Source organism: Protopterus annectens, chromosome 4.part1 (assembly GCF_019279795.1).
Source record: "Protopterus annectens isolate FY-2018-M chromosome 4.part1, PAN1.0, whole genome shotgun sequence".
Classification (NCBI taxonomy): domain Eukaryota; kingdom Metazoa; phylum Chordata; order Ceratodontiformes; family Protopteridae; genus Protopterus; species Protopterus annectens.
The window spans coordinates 194,968,196-194,987,363 of NC_056734.1; the positions used below are offsets into that span (position 1 = coordinate 194,968,196).

Sequence of the window (19,168 nt, forward strand, 5' to 3'; positions counted from 1 at the left end):
AAAGGATGGTGCGACTCAGTCTGTCCGCCAGGATGTTGGTCCGTCCCGGAATGTGCGTTGCAATGAGAAAGCGGTTGGTAGAGATCGCCCATTCTCACACTCTCATGGCTTTTCGACAGAGTGGGTAAGACCTGGTTCCCCCTTGTTTGTTGATATACCATACCATACTATACCATACCACAGACATACTGTCTGTCTGGATTGCAATTGTTCCTACAGGCAGAAGGCTCTGAAGTGCTTGCAACGACAACAGCACTGCCCTCATCTCTAGAACATTTATTTGCAATAAGGTCTCCGAATCGTTCCACGTGCCTTGGACCATCCTGCTCGAATAATGCCCCCTCCCCCAAGACGAGAGGTGTCCATGGTCACCGTGGCGAGTGGGGGGGCCGTGGCAAAGGGGCATCCCGCCTTGAGGTCCGGCGATTGAAGCCACCAAATGAGAGCCCTCTTGCAGGCCCTGCTGAGAGAAATGGGGTGACTCAAGGGGTATTGATGAAGGGACCATTGGACTTGGAGAGTCCACTGTAAAATCCTCATGTTCAGATGCGCCATGGGAAGAAGGTTTATAGCGGCTGCCATGGACCCCAGGGCCCTCAGAACCAATCCCGCCGGAGGTTTTGAAGATTGAAAGATGGCCCGCACATGTGCCCTCAAAGTGTGCAACCGGTCAGGAGTTAAGAAGACTAGCTGCCTGTTGGTGTCCAGTCTGGCCCCAATAAAATCTATCACCTGAGTCGGGGTGAGAGAGGACTTGTCCGAGTTTATAGTGATCCCTAGTTGCAAGGTTGAGAAAGTAGTCCCTGGCTAAGCATAGTAGATGCCTTGTCGGGGCGGTGAGGAGCCAGTCGTCCAGGTACGGGAAGACCTGCATTCCCTGGAGTCTCAGGTGGGCCACTATCACTGTTAATACCTTGGTGAACACCCTGGGGGCTGAGGTGAGACCAAAGGGGAGGACCCTGAATTGATAATGACTGGCTCCCAGCCGGAAGCTGAGAAACCTCCTGGACCGTTCGTCCATCAATATGTGGTAGTACGCGTCCTTGAGGTCTATGGAGCACATCCAGTCGTTCTCTCGCAAGAGGGGGAGAATAGATTGAAGAGTGACCATCCGGAACTTTTCTTTGGTTACTGACAGATTTAGTAGGGAAAGATCGAGAATGGGCCTTAGGTCCCCCGTCTTTTTTGGCACCAAAAAGAACCTGGAGTAGTAACCCGATCCAGACTGGCCTGGGGGGACGTGCTGGATGGCTCCTTTTTCTAAAAGCAGCCGAATTTCCGTAGCTGCTGCCTCCCTCTGATTGGGTGGAACATTGGGTAGGTGTCCGGGGGTGTCGGGAATATACGAAAAGGGAATTCTGTATCCTCTGGATATGATACGAAGCACCCAGCGGTCTGTTGTAATGGACTCCCAAGCTGCCAGGTGCTTCGAGAAACGCCCCCCCGACTGCCTCCAGAGTGGAGCAGTCGGGCAACCCCTCAGGGTTGCTGCGTGGGCCGATCAGAGAAGGCTTCTCGGGACCCAAAGTTCTTCGGCCCCCTCTGCCTCTAGGGCGGCATCCACCCTGTCCTCCTCTGCCGCGGAAGGACTGGGAGTCCGGAGCGTACTGGGATTGTTGCGACTTTCGGAACCACATCTTCTTCTGTCCCTTTTGGTTCTTGGAGAAGGACCTCTGGGGAACAGAGAAGCAGACTCCGACGGCAGACAACGTCTTCCCGTTCTTTTCGCTCTGGACCAAAGTCTCGCGAACTGTCTTGCCAAATAGGGCAGAACCATCGAAGGGGGCATTCACAAAGGACGCCTTGAAGGGTTCCGCGAAATCACAATGTCGGAGCCAGGCCTGGCGCCTCATAACTAGGCCTGCTCCGCTGGCTCTAGCGGCTCCCTCTGTAGCATGGGATAAAAACCGCATAGAGGTGTTGGATATAGACCTAAGAGTGGCCATGCGAGTGGAGTACAACTGTTTGTCCTCCCCCGACATGGACTGCGGGGGCGATGCAGCATACTCTTTGATAAGGTCTCGCTGCAGTCGATTCACATGTGCCATGTAGTTCAGGGACCTTACAGTGAAGGTCGCTGAACTAAAGACCCGCTTCCCGAGATGGTCCATCGAGCGAGACTCCTTGCTCGGGGGATGGACTGAGGGACTCTCTTGGGCTAACTCCCTCTTGGTGGCTGCCGCCACCAACATGGCATCTACGGGGGGGTCCCTTGCTCCAATGGGATTTCTCTGCCGGGGGCTCAGGATCTTGTCAGGACGTTTGGAGACTGGCTCCACAGTGTCCGGCTCCTTCCACGCCCTAGTGGTGATAATGTCCACTAAGGGGTCGGCCGGAGGGGACACCCAAGAGGTAGATGGGCCTGCTTCGAACGCCTCCAGGAACACAGGTTCATCCGAGGAAGCCTTGGGGGCAGACCTTGGGAAGCCTTCCCCCTCATTCAAATCCGTGTCTTTCTGTCAAGGACTCGGGGGAGTCCACGTGCCTCCTCTTACACTTACGCTTGTGAGGAACATCCACGGGGGGACTGTCTGAAGACGACTCACCAGCAACGTCTTGTTCCAGGGGAACGACCTGAGACGTCAAAGCAGGCTGTCCCTGTGGCCGGGCGACGGAAGCCTTACCCAAACGAGAGGAAGTGCGGGATGGAATCGTAGCAGGGAGCGGGGGCCTGGATGCACTCAACAGAGCCCTCTCCACCACATCAAAGGCTGAGAGAGAGCCACTCTCTCTGGGATAGGAGAGCCGACCCTCACTCGGATCCGATGGATGGATCGGAGCCGGCGCCGAGACCATAGGATCTGAAGGGCCAGTGTGCTCCGACCTGGACGGAGCCGAAGGCACACTAAACCCCTCGGATCCGAAGCTCAGAGCACGGCTCCGAGAGCTCGGATCAGACAAGGACAGATCCGGTAAACTCGAAGGAAGAGTCGGAGCCGAAGTACCAGATACTGTCGGCGCCGACCCACCCCCGGCTCCAACGCTGCCCAGCTCCGAGCGCTCCAAACCCAGGAAGCGGGTCAGAGAAGGAGCTATCGGGGCAAAGAAGGGTGTTGAGCTCCCCCCCGGAGGGGGGGAGGCAGGAGCACTCCCATCTGCATTTGGGCCTGGATGAACCTTCGCATCACCCAGTCCAAATCAGCTTCAGAAAGACTACACGTTGATCTCGACGAGGCCACCGAGGCTGGCCGGGAATGCCGCCTCGATGACCTCGACGAAGATCGGGTCTCCTCCTCCTCGGGTCCCGGTGAGAAGCATGGAGACCGGAGCCGAGAAGGAGGAGACCTGGAAGCTGTGGAGGGAGAAGCCCGCTTAGCTGGGGGGGGCCGAAGCGGAGGCCTCGGCCCGCCACTTGTGGTGCTTCTCCCTCCGTTTTTCTTTCCTGGCCTCCCTCTCTTCCGGCGCCGAAGCGGGAGATTGAGTCCCGGCCGGGGGGAGAGAGGCAGGAGTGGCCGCCGCCGTAGCCTGGGAGGAGGCCACAGAAGCACCGGAGGCCGAAGCCGAATCCGGGGGCAAAACTCCCGCCAGGATCAGCTTAGACCTCCGGTCCTTCAGTGCCCTGGGGTTGAACGCCGCACAGATAGCACATCCAGAGGAAAGGTGTTCAACCCCAAGGCACCGGACGCACCGAGTGTGGCCATCCGCTGGGGAGAGCTTATGGCCACACTCGGTGCACTTGGAGAATATTGGCTTTGGGGCCTCAGACATATTAAAGTAAAAACTCACTCGGTAGGCCCCAACACACTAAACACACACACACTAACTATGACCAGTGAGGGGAGGAAGAAACTAGACTAATTTTAACCAAAATTTAACTGAACTAGTATAATCAAAAGGGAACCTAACACACACTAACACTTACTCAAATTTAACAAGTAAATTTAAAAAGAGAGACTTAACTGGCCAAAAAAAACCCAGGAGCTCGCAATCTAGCTGCTGTTCAGAAGCGCAGCAAACTAGATGTGAGGTCAGTCAGGGTGGGCAGGGGATTATGGGTAAGGGGAGGAGCTAGGAGCTCGGATCTAAGCTTTGTAAAGTTGCCAGCTCGGATCCGAGATCGGATCCGTATCCCACAGGTTGCAGACCAAATGAAGTTAACTACTTCAGATTTATATATCATCTATAATGAGAATAACTGATCATAACATTGATAATCTGAGGGGACCATGCATAGGATAAAGCATTTAGGAGCTGCCTCTGTTTATTAGTAGTTCAGCAGGTAGTCCTGAAGTAAATTTTCTGTTTCCCATCCATAGAGCCAAGTTACACTTGAATATGGACAAGGATGAACTTTATTTTAAGTGGATGGGGTGTCTGTTCCAAAGCAGTGGCATTCTCTGTGAGATATACCTGTCCCTACAAACTATTCTGTTAATGTTGCAGAAGAGGTTTAGATCCTTAGTCTGAATATTTTGAACACCATTTAACTTGCTGATGTGCAGTAAATCCATCAGTACTGGGTCAGAGGATGCCTTGCATGCTAGACACAGGTCAGTAGTCTGTAGGATACCAAATATAGTAACAGGGCATTGAGTCTGTCATTGTAAAACATGTTGTTTAGGCCTTGTATCCTTTTAGTAAAGTATCTCTGTGGCTGTTAAAGTTGTTGCATGTGTCTAGGCAGATACATGCCAAAGGGGCATTACATTCAATGACTGGCCCAATAAGGGATGAGTAAAGGGGGGAAATGACATCTGTACAGCTAGAAACAATCCCCTTTTTTATAAGTTGTGAAATATAGAAGAACTTTCTTACAACAATGGACACATGTTGGTGTAAAGTTATTATATTAATATTTATGTATTCTATTTATATTTTACTAAATATGCTCTACACATACGTCTCTGGTGTATCTGTTTCAGATACAGTGCCCAAATAGCAAAAGGGAAATCTAAACACTGCTACTGATCTACAAACTCATTTAACTGTTTGCTATAGTACGTACAAGGAAGGATTTATAACATTCCCAGATATTAGATGACTGACTTGTTACGGTTTAAACTTGTTAAAGTTTAACGTAAAATACAAGAAATTGTCACAGCAAAATAATCCATGGGACATACAGCACTGTTTCAAAAGGAGAGACAGATAACGGCACCAAGTAACACTAACGTCAAGGAATGCTACAGACATCCAGCTTCCTCCTTTCTTACCTCAGTCCCTCCAGAAGTGAATATGATATCATCTGGCTTTCCTCCAACCATACATGCAACAGCTGTTCTTGACCAATCCAAGATTTCTTTGGCCTTCCTTCCTAATAAAAAAAGACAAATTTAAACCTTTTCAAATGACTGACAATCAACACTGTCTAATGCACTTTTGAGTAAAACAGGCAATCTAGTGCATGCAGACAGAAATACATATACACCACTAGTCCTTCCTGGACCTTTACCATACTGTGACTAAGCAGGTTGTGTATCTCACTGAAGCTAAGAGCTATACCATATAAGGCCATCCGAGATAGGGAGATCTTGCAAAAGTGGTGAGACAAAGGATGGCCAGTGGAGAAGGTAATGGCAAGCCACTCCAGTACTTTTGCCAGGAAGACCCTATGGACAAAGGCATTTCCAGGCACATAAAAATGACTTTAGAAGATGAGACCTTCAGGTCTGAAGGTGCCCAGCACACTACTGAAGAACAGCTTAGGTCAAGTACACATATTGCTAGAGTTTATAACGTGGACAGATTAAGACCAGAAGGATGTCGTTCTCCGAGGTCCTCAAAGTTAAAGGAAAGTCTGACACTGTAAAAAACTACATACCACTAGGTCAAGTACACATATTGCTAGAGTTTATAACATGGACAGATTAAGACCAGAAGGATGTCGTTCTCTGTGGTCCTCAAAGTTAAAGGAAAGTCTGACACTGTAAAAAACTACATACCACTAGAATGCAAGAACAATCAAGCAAGGTAAACTTAAGGTTGGTTAAGGATAAGATGACAAGAATAAGCACTGATACCATGAGTAACTGGATCATTTTACATCGGAAAACCATCAGATTTTCTACTAAGGTCAAGAATCTTGAAGATGAAAGAGAGTAGACCTCAAAGTTTATAAAAGGGTATCAAAATCAGTGCTCAGTATAACCCAAAAAATGACAGAATGGTCTCAGTCAGACTACTAGTTAAGCTATTCAGAATTACAATGATATAAACTTATGCTTTAAATAAGGATGCTGAAGAGGAGGACATGGACTAGTAGAAATACACCAAAAAGGATGTTACATTCATCATAGGTGATTGAAATACTAAAGCTGGTAGTCAAAGTACAACTGGAATAATGGGCAGGTTTGGCCTTGGAGTACAAAATGAAGTGAGACAAACTAGTAGAATTCTGCAAAGATAATTCACTGCTCAGTGCACACACTCTTTTTCATCAGTATAAGAGACAGGCAACTTTACACATAGCCATCACTAGAAGATCAACACTAAAACCAGACTGACTAGTGAGAAATAAACTCAACACTATTACAAGTGAATATGTAGTAGAAGTGAAGAATAGATTTTAGAGAATACCTGAAGAACCACGAACAGAAGTTATGTGATATTGTCCAGGATGAGACATAAAAATCTTCCAAACATAATGAAGATTAAGAAGGCAAAACAGCTGTTAATGGACGATTTAGGAATGGCTGAGGAAAGGAAAGAAAGCGAATAAAAGGCAATGGAGCTGTGAAAAATATGTCAAAACAAATGCAGAGTTTCAAAGAATAACAAAAAGTAATAAAGAAAAACATTTAAATGAGAAGTGCAAAGAAATGGAAGAAGAGAACAGAAAAAGAATAAGAAATTTGTTCAAGAAGATTGGTGATATTAAGGGAAGTTCCAGGTAAAAATAGGCATGATAAAAGACAAAGATGGGAGGGAAGTAACAAAAGATAGTTCAGAAGAACTATGCAAGAAGGTCCCTAATATCACTGATACATACAATGGTATGTTCAATAAACTAGAGACAGATCACCCGTGATGGAATTCCAACTGAACTGCTTAAAATTTTGCAAAATTATGCTGCTTGAAATCTGCCAGCAATTTTGGTAAACATGTCAGTGGCCAATATATTTGAAAAGATCAATTAACATGTCACTCCCAAAAAGGTAACATTACGGAGTGTTCAGATGATCAAACAATTGTACTTCGTTCACATGCTAGCAAGATAAAGCTCAAGATCCTGCAAGCTAAACTCGAGCAATATATGAAACAAAACTTTACAGATGTACATCTTGGTTTTAGAAGAAGTAAAGGCACCAGAGATCACATTGCCAACATCCACTGGACAATGGAAAAAAAAATCGAAGGACTTCTAGGAGAATATTTACTTAAATTTTATTAAGACTGTGTGGACCACAGCGCACTATGGCAAATGCACAGAGAAATTGTGATACTAGATCATTTTATTCGCCTGCTGAGCAATTTATAAAGAATGCAAGCATCAGTTACAACTCAATGTGAAATAACTGACTTGTTTAACACTGGGAAAGAACTAAGACACGGCTGTTCATTGTCACCTTATTTTTTTTTCATTTATATGCTGAATATATCTTGCAAAAAGCCAGTTTAGTCAAAACAGATGCTGGAATCAAAACTGTTGGGAGACATATTAACAACCTCAAACATGCAAATGACACCATTCTAACAGTTGAAAAAGTGAGAACGAGTTGAGGAGCCTGTTGATGAAGATGAAGGCAGAAACTGCAAAATCTATTTTATTTAACATAAAAAAACTAAAATTATGCCATCATGTGCCCTATCAATTCATTGCAAGCATTTTATCTTCCTTTGCTCAAAGATCTCTGCAGATAGTACCTACAGACACAAGATTAAAAAATACATTTGTTTTTTTGAAAGAAAAGCTAATGCATATCTGGATAAGATTTTAAACAGTAAAGACATCACATTGTCAACAAATGTTCTTGTAGTTAAAGGCATAGCCTTTCCTAGTAGTAACATATAGCTGTGGCAGCTAGACTCTTAAGACTATGCACAAGAAAACTGAGTCTTTTGAACTCTGGTGCAGGAGAAAACTTTGGGGATTTCCAGGGACTGCAAGAAGAATGAAACAGTCAATACTTATAGAAATAACTCCATACTGATCCCTGGAAGCCCAGATCGTAAAACTAATACTCAAACAACAATTTGTACTCAAAATCCAAAGACTGGATTCACTAGAAAAGAAAATGATGCAGGAAAAGACTGAAGGAAAAAGAAGGGGATAGCAGAGGATAAGGTGGATGGAAAGCATTACTTAAATACTGAAACTGAGTCAGTAAGAACTTAATCACTTCTTCACAGACAAACCTAGTATGCTAAAGCCCTTGAAGTCACGAAGAGTCATACTTGACTAAATGATTAAACAACTGCAATATGATATCATCTTCACATTCTGAGTGCTACATAACCAAGATAGTAATTTATTTATTTGCTTGCTTTTGTTTACTGGGAAAATCTGTCTGGAAACTGAAATGCTCATTTTAGCAGAGGCCTGGGAAGAAAAGCTCCAAACAAGAACAGAAACATTTTTGACAACTGAAAAGAAAAAAAAAGCAAACATTACTTGCTAAGTATTTCAAAGCAAATAAGTAAAAAAATACATTATTTACAAAGCATATCAAATTAAGGAAATATACGTTTTTAAGATATTGCGTGTAAAATCAAAAATACTATATTAATGCACTTGTATAGTATCCATATAGCACACAGAGTTAGGACTGCATACTTCAAACTGTATTTGTGGTACAGTTGCATTGTTTAGTAGTTGCCAGGTGATATTTCAGGGAAGATCTGAATTGCTGTAGGTTATTTAAAAGGCTGATGTGGTTTGGAAGTCTGTTTCATGCCTCAGAGATGGCAACAGAGAATAGCAAGTCAAAGTAATAATTTTTTGATTTATTAGCAACAGTGAGTTTAAGTGTATGCCATTGGATGAGATTTGACAGTGAGGGTGTTTTAGATGGATGAAGTATTTTCTGTGCCGTGAGTAGCTGGGTGAAGGTAATATGTTGAAGAAGTTAAACAGAAATGAAGAAAAGGCTGGCTCAGTGTGATGCTGCTCAAGAGAAGCGTTTCAAAAAATGGTAGAGTTAGAGGACAGAACACGCAGAGAAAACCTGAAATTTTCTGCTATACCAGAGAAACTGGAAGGAGCAGACTATTCATTTTATCAAAAGAAGAAATAAGTAACTGGACTGGTATTTCACAACAGTATTTGTTAATTGAAAGGGCACATTGTGTAAATGCTCCAAAACTGGCCATGAGAAAGCAGCCAAAACCTTAACTATTAAAGATGAAATCATACCAGAAAGAGATGATCCTGACAAAACTGGAGACAATAGTATTTTTGGAAAATGATTACTCACTGTAAACCAGGCAGAAGAGAAGAAAATGTATTTCAACAATCAGGGAATATAGAGAGGCAGGTGTGAGATTTAAACTGCTACATCCAGCTGTCTTCAGAATATTTTTCCTGGAGGATCAATGCCGTTTTTTTTTTTTTTTTCATGCAGAACACATTAAGGAGGAAATACAAAAGGCTCTCCAACAAAAAGTGAGCCATCAAACAGAAGGGGACTCCATTTCTCACTCATCTGATAATAAAGCTCATAGAGACTTTGCCAATGAAACCTTATTCAGTGTTCCAATGGAAAATGCCTGAGAGACAGAAAAAAGCATAGGAGTTGACTAGAAAATCAGGACTACTTTGGACTTGAACCAGGATCTGGGGCTGGGAGACAGAGAAGACCAGTGGCACTGAAATCAGTGAATAAATGTGAGACAATAAAGCATTAATCACATCTGTGAAACATGGCTTTCCAAGGAAAATGTGGCTAAAAAAGACTGGACTTTTGTTGACTTTGTTAAATCTGTGGGGGACTGAAAGACAAATACCCAAATTCATATTACTAATGTTTGGGGGGACACTAAGGGGAAAAAAGAAAAAGTAACTAAGTAAAACAATTTTTGTTCTTGACAGTATTGTATAAAGCATGTCAAGATACAAACAGCACATTATAGTGATGGTTCTATGTGATAAGGATACTAAGGTACATAAGGACTTATTATTTTTTTTTTTTTTTTAGTTTTAAGAAATGTAGGCATTACAATGTAAAAGGAGAAGAAGGGCTGAACAAAAGCAAGTTTAAGTTAATAGGCTGTATTCTGGAGCTGTTGGGGTGGGGGATGGGTATAAAAGTGCACTGCTTATAATATATAGAGAGCTGAGATGTTTTCTTTTACTTTTGCATAGGTGAATATCTGGATGAAGGCCCTTGGTTTAATCTAGTAACAATGTTTTTGTGTATGCAAGTGGGATTTTTAAAAATATGAGACCAAAGTAAATGTAAAGACTACCTTTCCTTTAGCAAATAAATTTTCAGTGTAAGTTGAGAAGTGTGCAGCTGAGGGTGGCTGTACTTTTTTTTATGTTTCCCTGGAAACAAGCTGACTCCAGGTAAAGATAATAAAGCTTGAAAGGTCTGGACAGTGTTTGCTGACAGAAACAAAATTAAAAGATACAAGGGCAAGCAACTTAGTAAAAAAATAAAGTTTGAAATTATTGGAAGTGAATAAGGGATAGCTTTTTGGTACCCAAATACTTCAATGCATTTACTAGAACAATGCATGTTCTAGTTTTAGTTAAAGATAGCCTGTGTACTTTTTCTTAAGGTTACAGCTTAATGTTTTCTAAAAGTACACAAGCTGTTTTTCACATATGGGAGGGGAATAAAGATAAGAGAAGAGCAGAGCAGATGGCAATTAGTGTAAGTAGGAGCCCAGGCTGTAGCATGCACCTTAGCATGGATAACCTTAACATTAGGTTGGTTAATGCCTGTGGTTACAGCTATCAACTTGAGACAATTGTTCCTATCAAGAGGGTTAAACTTCATTGTTTGAAGATGTACATAGTTGTGTTTGTTTTTAGTTACTAGGTTATAAGGGTATTCTGTGGCATTGTTTTTTGTTTGAAGGTTTTCATTACAATAAAAGTCTTGTAAGACGTGACTTAGGTTCAAATGGAGATGACAAGAAAAAACTGTAAATAGGATTAACCTCTCAAACAATAGTGGGTGCATGTAACACAAGCTGGAAATAGACATTTAAAAAAGTTATCATAAATAATAGGTGTGAATAATCATAATGGCTACACTGTCCATATTATTTTGGAACATGAATGGCCTTCAGATACAGACAAAAAGGTAAGAGTACAGAATTATATTAAGAAATGCAGAGTGCAAATAGCAATGCTACCGGAGACACATTTGGAATGAAGAGAGCATGTGAATTTGATAAAGAACTTCAGGATGGACATGCAGCAGAATATCATAATGGGTATACTATCTATGTTATTTTGAAATGTGTATTAGGGACACAGGAAAAGGGGAGTATGTATACTAATTGCTAGATGATCTCCAACAGTGATAGAAAAAGAAAACGTTAATAATGGTCAATTTGTGGTAGTAAGGTACTAGTTGCAAGGAATGGAGATTACAATGGCATGTACTTACATTCCACCTAAAATAAAAAAAGTTATGTACTTGCCATAACTTTCCATCTGTGTTGTCCATTTTCATGCTTCCTTAACTGAAGGGTTCAGATGAGAGACTTTGATTTGACACAGCCACTTCTCCAGATCATAGGATCCTAGAACTCTTGAACTACTCCCCTTTAGCCATAATACCCCAGCAACCTAACATACCACAGATTACGTCTGCTGCTCTTAGATGTACAAGGCAGTGGTAAAATAGGAAAAGGGAAGCTGGAGCTCAAACAAGGAACAGAGGTTCCTATACAACTGTTAGATCTCTCCAGAAGCATACAAAAAGAGGGGTAAGGTGGGTGAAAAGTTGTGGAAGAATGAAAATGGACAACTCAGACAGAACATTATGGTGAGTACATAACTTTTTAATCTGATGATGTCATTTTCATTCATTCGTCAACTGATGGGACACAGTTCCCAGCTACTAAAACCCTGGGAGGATCTAAAGAAAGGATATTCAAAAGCACTGCTGAGCTAAATGCTGCTCTGTTCCTAGAGGCCAAATCCAACTTGTAATGAGCAATAAAGGTGTTATGGGTTAGCTCAGGTTGTAACTGCACAAATATCATATAAACATGCTCTGGATCAAAAAGCTAAAGAAATTGCCATAGATCTCGTGGAATGAGCCCTAGGAGATTTTGATAAAGATAAACCCAACTTACCACAGACATAGGTTATACAATCAGTCAACTCTTTGGCCACTGTAACTTTAGAAACTGGACTGTCTAATCTGGCTTGAGAATAGGAGACAAATAACTAGTTAGACTTCATAAAGTCTTTGGTTCTAGGAAGACAGAAAAGAAGTTGTGTTTGTACATCCAAGAGATGTACCATGTATACTCCTTTGTTTACAAATTTTGAAAGAAAACAGAGATTAATGACCCAGTTGATATTTGACTCAGAAGCTACTTTAGGTAAAAAGAACACATTAGTTCACAATGAAACCCTGTCCTTGTGAAAAATTCGATAAGGAGACTTTGAAGACGAAGCCTTGAGTTCAGATACTCTTCTAGCTGACATGACACCCACTAGAAAAATGGTTTTCCAACATAAACAATTTAGGTAGGCTTTGGCTGAAGGTTCAAAGAGAGATTGAGTTAAGGTTTGCAGCATTATATATAAATTCCAAAGTGGAGTACAATCTTTTAAAGGAGGTCTAAGCAGAAAAGCTCCCTTGAAAAAGGCCTTGCATAATTTAAAAGAAGCTAAGGTAGAGCTATTTTTGCCCAGGTAGAGGTCAGAAATGGCAGCCAATTGAAAGAAATGTACAGTTTTGTACCTACCATAAATGTAGATGTTCGAGTGTACACCCTGCTGCAGTCATCACACTTGGGTTATCCTGTCGTCAGGCGGTCCCGCAGTCGGCCGGAATTCCAAAGTCTTGGTCCGGCGTCAGTTGCTGTCGCTTCTTCCCTGACGTCAATGCACCAGGGGTATATATAATGCATCCAACGCCATTTTCTTCAGTTTTTCTTGCCCCAGATGTCAGGTGCCCCCAAAAAGGTGGTCAGTAATTAGTACCAAATTAAGTAATTTTTGCACAAACACAAAATCCCTCCAGATATAAGCAAATACATCAGGAAGGTATTGGTAGGAGATTTAGCCAGTTAGAGCAGAGGGGATGGAGGGAGGGTAACCTGGACTGCAGCAGGGTGTACACTCGAACATCTACATTTATAGTAGGTACAAAACTGTACTATGTTCATCGTGTTACCCTGCTGCAGTCATCACACTTGGGTAGAATCCCAAAGCTAAGGATGGGTGGAGGAGTTATAGAGGGTTAGAGGAGGCTAGAAGGCCCTGCAGAACTGCAGTGGCGAAGCCAGCTCTAGTCTTAGAGTAAAGAGGTAAGTGATAGTGTTTGGTAAAGGTGTGTACTGAACTCCAAGATGCAGCTTCCAAAATCTCCTTGGTTGGAACCCCCCTGAGGAAGGCTGTAGATGTAGCTGTTGCCCTGGTAGAGTGGGGCCTAATGGTAGCAGGAACTGGTTTTCCATGATGGGTATAGCAAAAACGAACGCAATGTCCTATCCATTTGGAAATGGTTTGTTTTGATATAGCCTTCCTTTGTGAAGCTGTAGCATAGGATACAAAGAGCTTGTCAGATTTTCTGAAAGCCTTAGTTTTATCCAAGTAGTAACGAAGTTGCTTGTGAATGTCCAAGGAATGCAGGAGTCTTTCTCCTTTGTTCTGTGGATTTGGGAAGAAGGTGGGCAAGTGGATGGTTTGATTTAAAGCCACACTGGAAACCACCTTAGGCATGAAGGAAGGATTAGTTCGTAGAGAAACTCTGTCTTGATGGAAAATGAGGAAAGGTTCCACTGCCATTAGTGCCTGCAGCTCTGAGACTCTTCTAGCTGAAGTTATTGCTAGCAGCAGGGCAGTCTTACATGATAGAAACTGTAGATCTGCAGAGAAAGCTGGTTCAAAGGAGGTAGCGTAAGTTTTTCCAGAACAAAATTGAGGTCCCATGTTGGTGTGGGTGCTCTCCTGGGGGGGCCTAATGTTTTTTGCCCCTCTGAGAAACTGCCTTAGAAGTGGATGCGAAAATAAGGGTGGATCCGTGTTGTAGTGGGCTGAAATAGCTGATGCATGGATTTTAATGGAAGAAAAAGAAAGTCCTTTGTGCAACATCTCAGTTAAATACTGTAGAATCTGAAGCATGTGAGACTGAAGTGTGTTTTGGCCTTTAGCTTGGTTCCAGGCGCAAAACCTTTTCCATTTATCCGAATAGGCCTTCCTGGTGCTGAGCCTCCTAGCTTCTAGAATAACATCCATAATTGCTTGGGAAAGAGGAGCTGGCTGGATGCTTAGGTGATTTGCCATGCAGCCAGATTTAAGGTTTTGAGCTGGCTGTGAAGAATCTGATTGTTTTGCTGTGTGAGCAAATGGGCAATTTGTGGTAAAATCCAAGGTGGGCCCTGGGCCATATTCCTCAATAGTGGGTACCAGTGCTGGCGTGGCCAGTCTGGGGCTATGAGCATCAGTCGTGGTCTCTCCCTTCTGACTTTCAGAAGCACCTTTGTGAGGAGAGGCAATGGAGGGAAGGCATATACTGTCAGGTTTTTCCAACTGAATGAGAGTGCGTCCACTTTCCAAGCTTGATGGTGCAGTGTCCTTGTACAAAATTTTGTTAGTTGATAGTTTTGAGAATTAGCAAACAGGTCTATGTCTGGAAGGCCCCATTTTTGAGTTATCATTGCAAATACTTGTGGATCCAGTTTCCACTCGTGGGGATCCATGATGTTTCTGCTGAGGTCATCTGCCAATGTGTTTTTTCCTGGCAGGAATTGAGCTTGTAACTGAACTTGGTAAGCCAGAGCTGTGTTCCACAAGGTCGTTGCTTGCCTGCATAGAGGGTAGGAGTGTGTACCTCCTTGTTTGTTTATGTACCACATTACTGTGGTGTTGTCCGTCCTTATTGTAAGTTGTCCTGAATGTAATAGATTCTTGAAGGCTGTCAGAGCATTCTGTACAGCTAGCATCTCTTTTTGATTGATGTGCAGATGCCTTTGATCTGCAGACCATATGCCTTGAACGCACTGTCCTGCCATGTGTGCCCCTCAGGCGTAGTCCGATGCATCTGTTGTCATAGTTTGCCTGACTGGGGGCAAGGTGAAAGGCTGACCCTTGTTGAGGTGACATGCCTGTGACCACCACAGAAACTCCTGTTGTAGGCAGGGAATGAGAGAGATTATTGTGTCCAAGCTGTGGCTGTGTTGAGACCATACGCTTTTTAGGTACCACTGTAATTTCCTCATATGCAACTTTGCAAATGGTATTAGTAGTATGCAAGATGCCATGAAGTCCAAGGACTGCAGAATTTTTCTTGCAGGTAGTTGGGTCTTTTGTTGCCATTGTTTTGAAATATTGAGTCAGCTGTAGTTGTTTGTCTGGCGTCAGGTAAGCCTTCTGGGCCATTGTATTCAAGCTGGCACCCAGGAATGTCATATTTTGTGAGGGTACTAGTTTTGATTTCTTTTCGTTTACTGTGTACCCCAGGCAACTTAGAAGATATTTTAAAAAAGCCAGATGTTGTAAGAGGATGTCCTTCCTTTCTGCTTGGATGAGGCAGTCGTCCAGGTATGGGTATATTTGAATTCCTCTTTGTCTGCAGTATGCAATTACGGGTGCCAGGCATTTTGTGAAGACCCTGGGCGCAGTAGATAAGCCAAAGGGCAGTGCAGAGAATTGGTAATGGGTTGAACCTGCAATGAAGCGGAGGTATCTTCTGCAACTTTGTCTGATAGGGACCTGCAGGTATGCCTCCTTGAGGTCCAACGTTACTAGCCATGCTTTCTTGCCCAACATGGGAAGAAGCTGCTGTAGTGTTAGCATCTTGAATTTGGGTACTTGCAAGAAGGTGTGTAGAATTGAAAGGTCCAGAATTGGTCTCCAGGCATTGTCCTTTCTGGGAGCTAGAAAGAGTCTTGAGTAAAATCCTTGGCCTTGCTCTCGAGTAGGTACCAGTTGAATGGCTCTCATGTCCATGAGAGCTGTAATTTGTTTTTGTGCCTCTGCCCATTGATTTTGTGGCAGGTTTGGCATTCCTCTTTTCATTGGCAAGGTGTGAAAATGGAATCTGTATCCTCGTGAAATTATGTCTAGGACCCATTTGTCCTTTGTGACAATGTGCCAGTTGTCTGAAAAAAGTGCGAGTTTTCCTCCCAAGGGGGCTGTCAAGAGAGTGTTGTTTGGCCAGATGAGGTGCAAGTCATTGAGTTTGCCTTCTGGCAGTCTGGGACCTGTCTTCTCCTCCCTTCTGTGTTGCAGTGCCCCATTGTCGAGGTTTGTACTGGCCTTGTGGTTGTCCTCTGCCTCTTGGACGTCTGTATTTACCCCTCTGTGGTCTGTCAGTAGCTGGAAAGGACCAATTTTTTGTTGGCCAATTTCTGCTGAAGCGAGGGGGCTGTACCTGTAGAAAATCTTTGACTGTCTGCATAGATTTTGCCTTATCCTCCATTTTCTTTAAGACTTCTTCTGCTTTAACTCCAAAAAGAACATCCTGTTGTAAGGGAGCATCTAGAAGCTTTGCTTTAACATGATCAGGCAGAGTTTGTTCCTTTAACCAAGCATGCCTACGTATAACAGACCCAGTGACAGCTGCTCTGCAGGAAGCCTCCAAAGAATCAAACCCACATTGTAAAGTATGTTTGCCCACCTGTTCAGTTGCATGCAAGAGATCCTGCATTTCTTTCAATTCAGACTGCTGAGGGAGTGTGCTCATTTTTTGTTTTAACTGAGACATTAGAAATTGCTGAAATTTTAGCATGTGGAATTGGCAATTTAGTGCCCTCATAGCTAGAGTGGCTGAGGTGTAAACCTTTTTCCCCCCACCTGTCTAGTGCTCTGGAGTCCCTTTCAGAGGGTACAGGATTTTTTGCCATAGAAGCCTTAGCCCCTTTGGGACCCTGGGAGACGGTCTCTGGATCAGCAGCAGGGCTTTTATAAAGGAATTTGTGGGAATCAGGCACTCTGTAGTATCTGTCAGGTTTGGCTGGAGCAGGAGGCAAAGAATCTGAGTTCAAACTGGATTCTAAATAAACATCATCCACAATGTCAAACTGGGGGGATGGCAAGTGGTCTGTGCTGGGGGAGTAAAAGAAACTCTCTGAGCCTTTTCTTTGAGTCAGAGTAGTCCTGACCTTCCCAGTGAAAATGTTCCCTCATAGTGTAAAGTTTCCCCAAAGGAGTAGTCTTCAGGAGGAGAAGCTGAGGGAATAGAATCCTCAGCATCAGAATCTTCATAAGGGGAGAAGGAGTAATCTTGGTCCTCAGAGGAGCCGGAGGAAATGGACACTTGTTCAGAGGAGGCATAATCTTCCTCTTGTCTAGGCCTTTTGTCGGGTGGGGGTTGGGAACCCCTGATTAAAGAGATCAAATCTTCAGCCATTTTGAGCATCTGTTTCTTAGGCACGGGGCCTTGAACAGGAGACTGAAGTGCAGTCTTTTTAGGTTTAATAGGAGTCTTAGGATACATTTTTATGGTGAGCGTCGTCGGTCTGAAGACGCCTTCAGAAACCGAAGGTGTTTCTGCAGTACCGATATCTTTATCAGCAGTGTCGTCGGTAGGGGCTAAACAAAATGGCTGCGTCAGCCTAGTACTTTCCGACAAGAGCTCCGAAGCAGTCTCGGGTTCCAGATCTCCGGTAGTCAGGGGCTGCGTCGGAGCCTCACTGAAGACCGGTGAACCGGAGACCGGACCAGCCAAGGCCTCGGAGTCCGGCTTAGGTCTAGGCTGCCTGTCCTTATCCTTGTGTTTTTTGTGCACGCTTGCTCCGACGGCATAGTGTAGTTAAATTTTCTACCGAAGTAGTGTCGTGCGAAGTCAAAGTGTCTTAATAGTACGCTTATTAAACCTAGCACAAAAACGACTACCAGTGACGTCGTGGTCTGGGCCTAGGCAAGGTATGCAGTAAGAATGAAAATCCTTATGAGGTATGTGCTTCCCACAAGAAATACTTTTTCTGACATCGGTCTGAGGCAAGAAAAGTTTCCCCAACAGGGTACTTAGCTTTATTGAAGACTTTGGATCTGAAATTCGACTTCGAAAATCTCAGGAGTCGGCCGACCGGCACTTGCGAACTGCTTCTGCTTCAGGCACCGCGCGGCAAGAAATACTGAAGAAAATGGCGTCGGATGCATTATATATACCCCTGGTGCACTGACGTCAGGGAAGAAGCGACAGCAACCGACGCCGGACCAAGACTTTGGAATTCCGGCCGACTGCGGGACCGCCTGATGACAGGATAACCCAAGTGTGATGACTGCAGCAGGGTAACACGATGAACATCTAGCTCCTTCATTGAAGATTGAAACTAAGAATTCAAGGATCGCTGGAACAGGTTCTGAAAAAGGGTCCAAGTCTTTGCTGATGGTCCAAAAGACAAATCATTTCCATTTACTCTTGTAGAGCTTTCTAGGAAAAGCCTTAAGGGAAGATAAAATGTGAAGGGTGGGGAGGAGAGCCTGTGCTGTCTAGCAATCAGTGGAACTGGAGAAACCATGTGGTGAACTTACAGCCTGATATGTCTGGGTGAGTCATCCCTGTTGGATGAGACAGGACGTCTGGAATTGGATCCATAATCCATGGCTGATGTTGAAGATGAGGCTGGAGAAAAGGGAAGCAAATATGACAAGGCTGAAACAGTGCAATGGGGGTAACTGTGCTCTTTAATTGAACTGCTTTCTGAAGAAACTTGGAAATTAGTGGCAAGGGTGGAAAGGCATAAAGGAGACCAGAGGGCCAATTGTGAACCACAACATCTCTTGGCGACTCCCCAGGTGGAGGGATCAGAGCAAACAACCTGCTGTACTTGCTGTTGAGGGGAGAAGTGAAATGATCACAGCATGGCTGGCCCCATTGATGGAAAATTTTCTCTGCCACTTTGGCACTAACATACCACTGTGAGGCATCAGAATTGACCAGCTTAGTTCATCTACAATCACATTGGAAGATATTGCCCATTGCCACACTGTCATAGTTTCTCAACAAACAGGGTAAGATTTGGTTTCCCCGTTTGTTGATGTACCAGACTACCAACATGTTGTCCATCTGTACCTCAACTGTCCCGGATGGGAAAATGTCCTGAAAGGCCTGTAATACTAGGAGAACAGCTCTCATCTCCAGGACACTGA

The 19,168-nt window shown here is 43.8% G+C and overlaps 1 protein-coding gene across 4 annotated transcripts in view; it reads right to left on the bottom strand.

Moving 5' to 3' along the window:
* The window catches only part of SCLY (selenocysteine lyase), a 999,372-nt gene that overhangs the window by 874,334 nt on the left and 105,870 nt on the right, over positions 1-19,168 (bottom strand). For all 4 annotated transcript variants that reach the window (XM_044070098.1, XM_044070095.1, XM_044070096.1 and 1 more), the window contains exon 4: positions 5,154-5,254. In XM_044070098.1, coding sequence (XP_043926033.1) covers positions 5,154-5,254 — 101 coding nt within the window. The remainder of the gene's footprint in view (positions 1-5,153; positions 5,255-19,168) is intronic.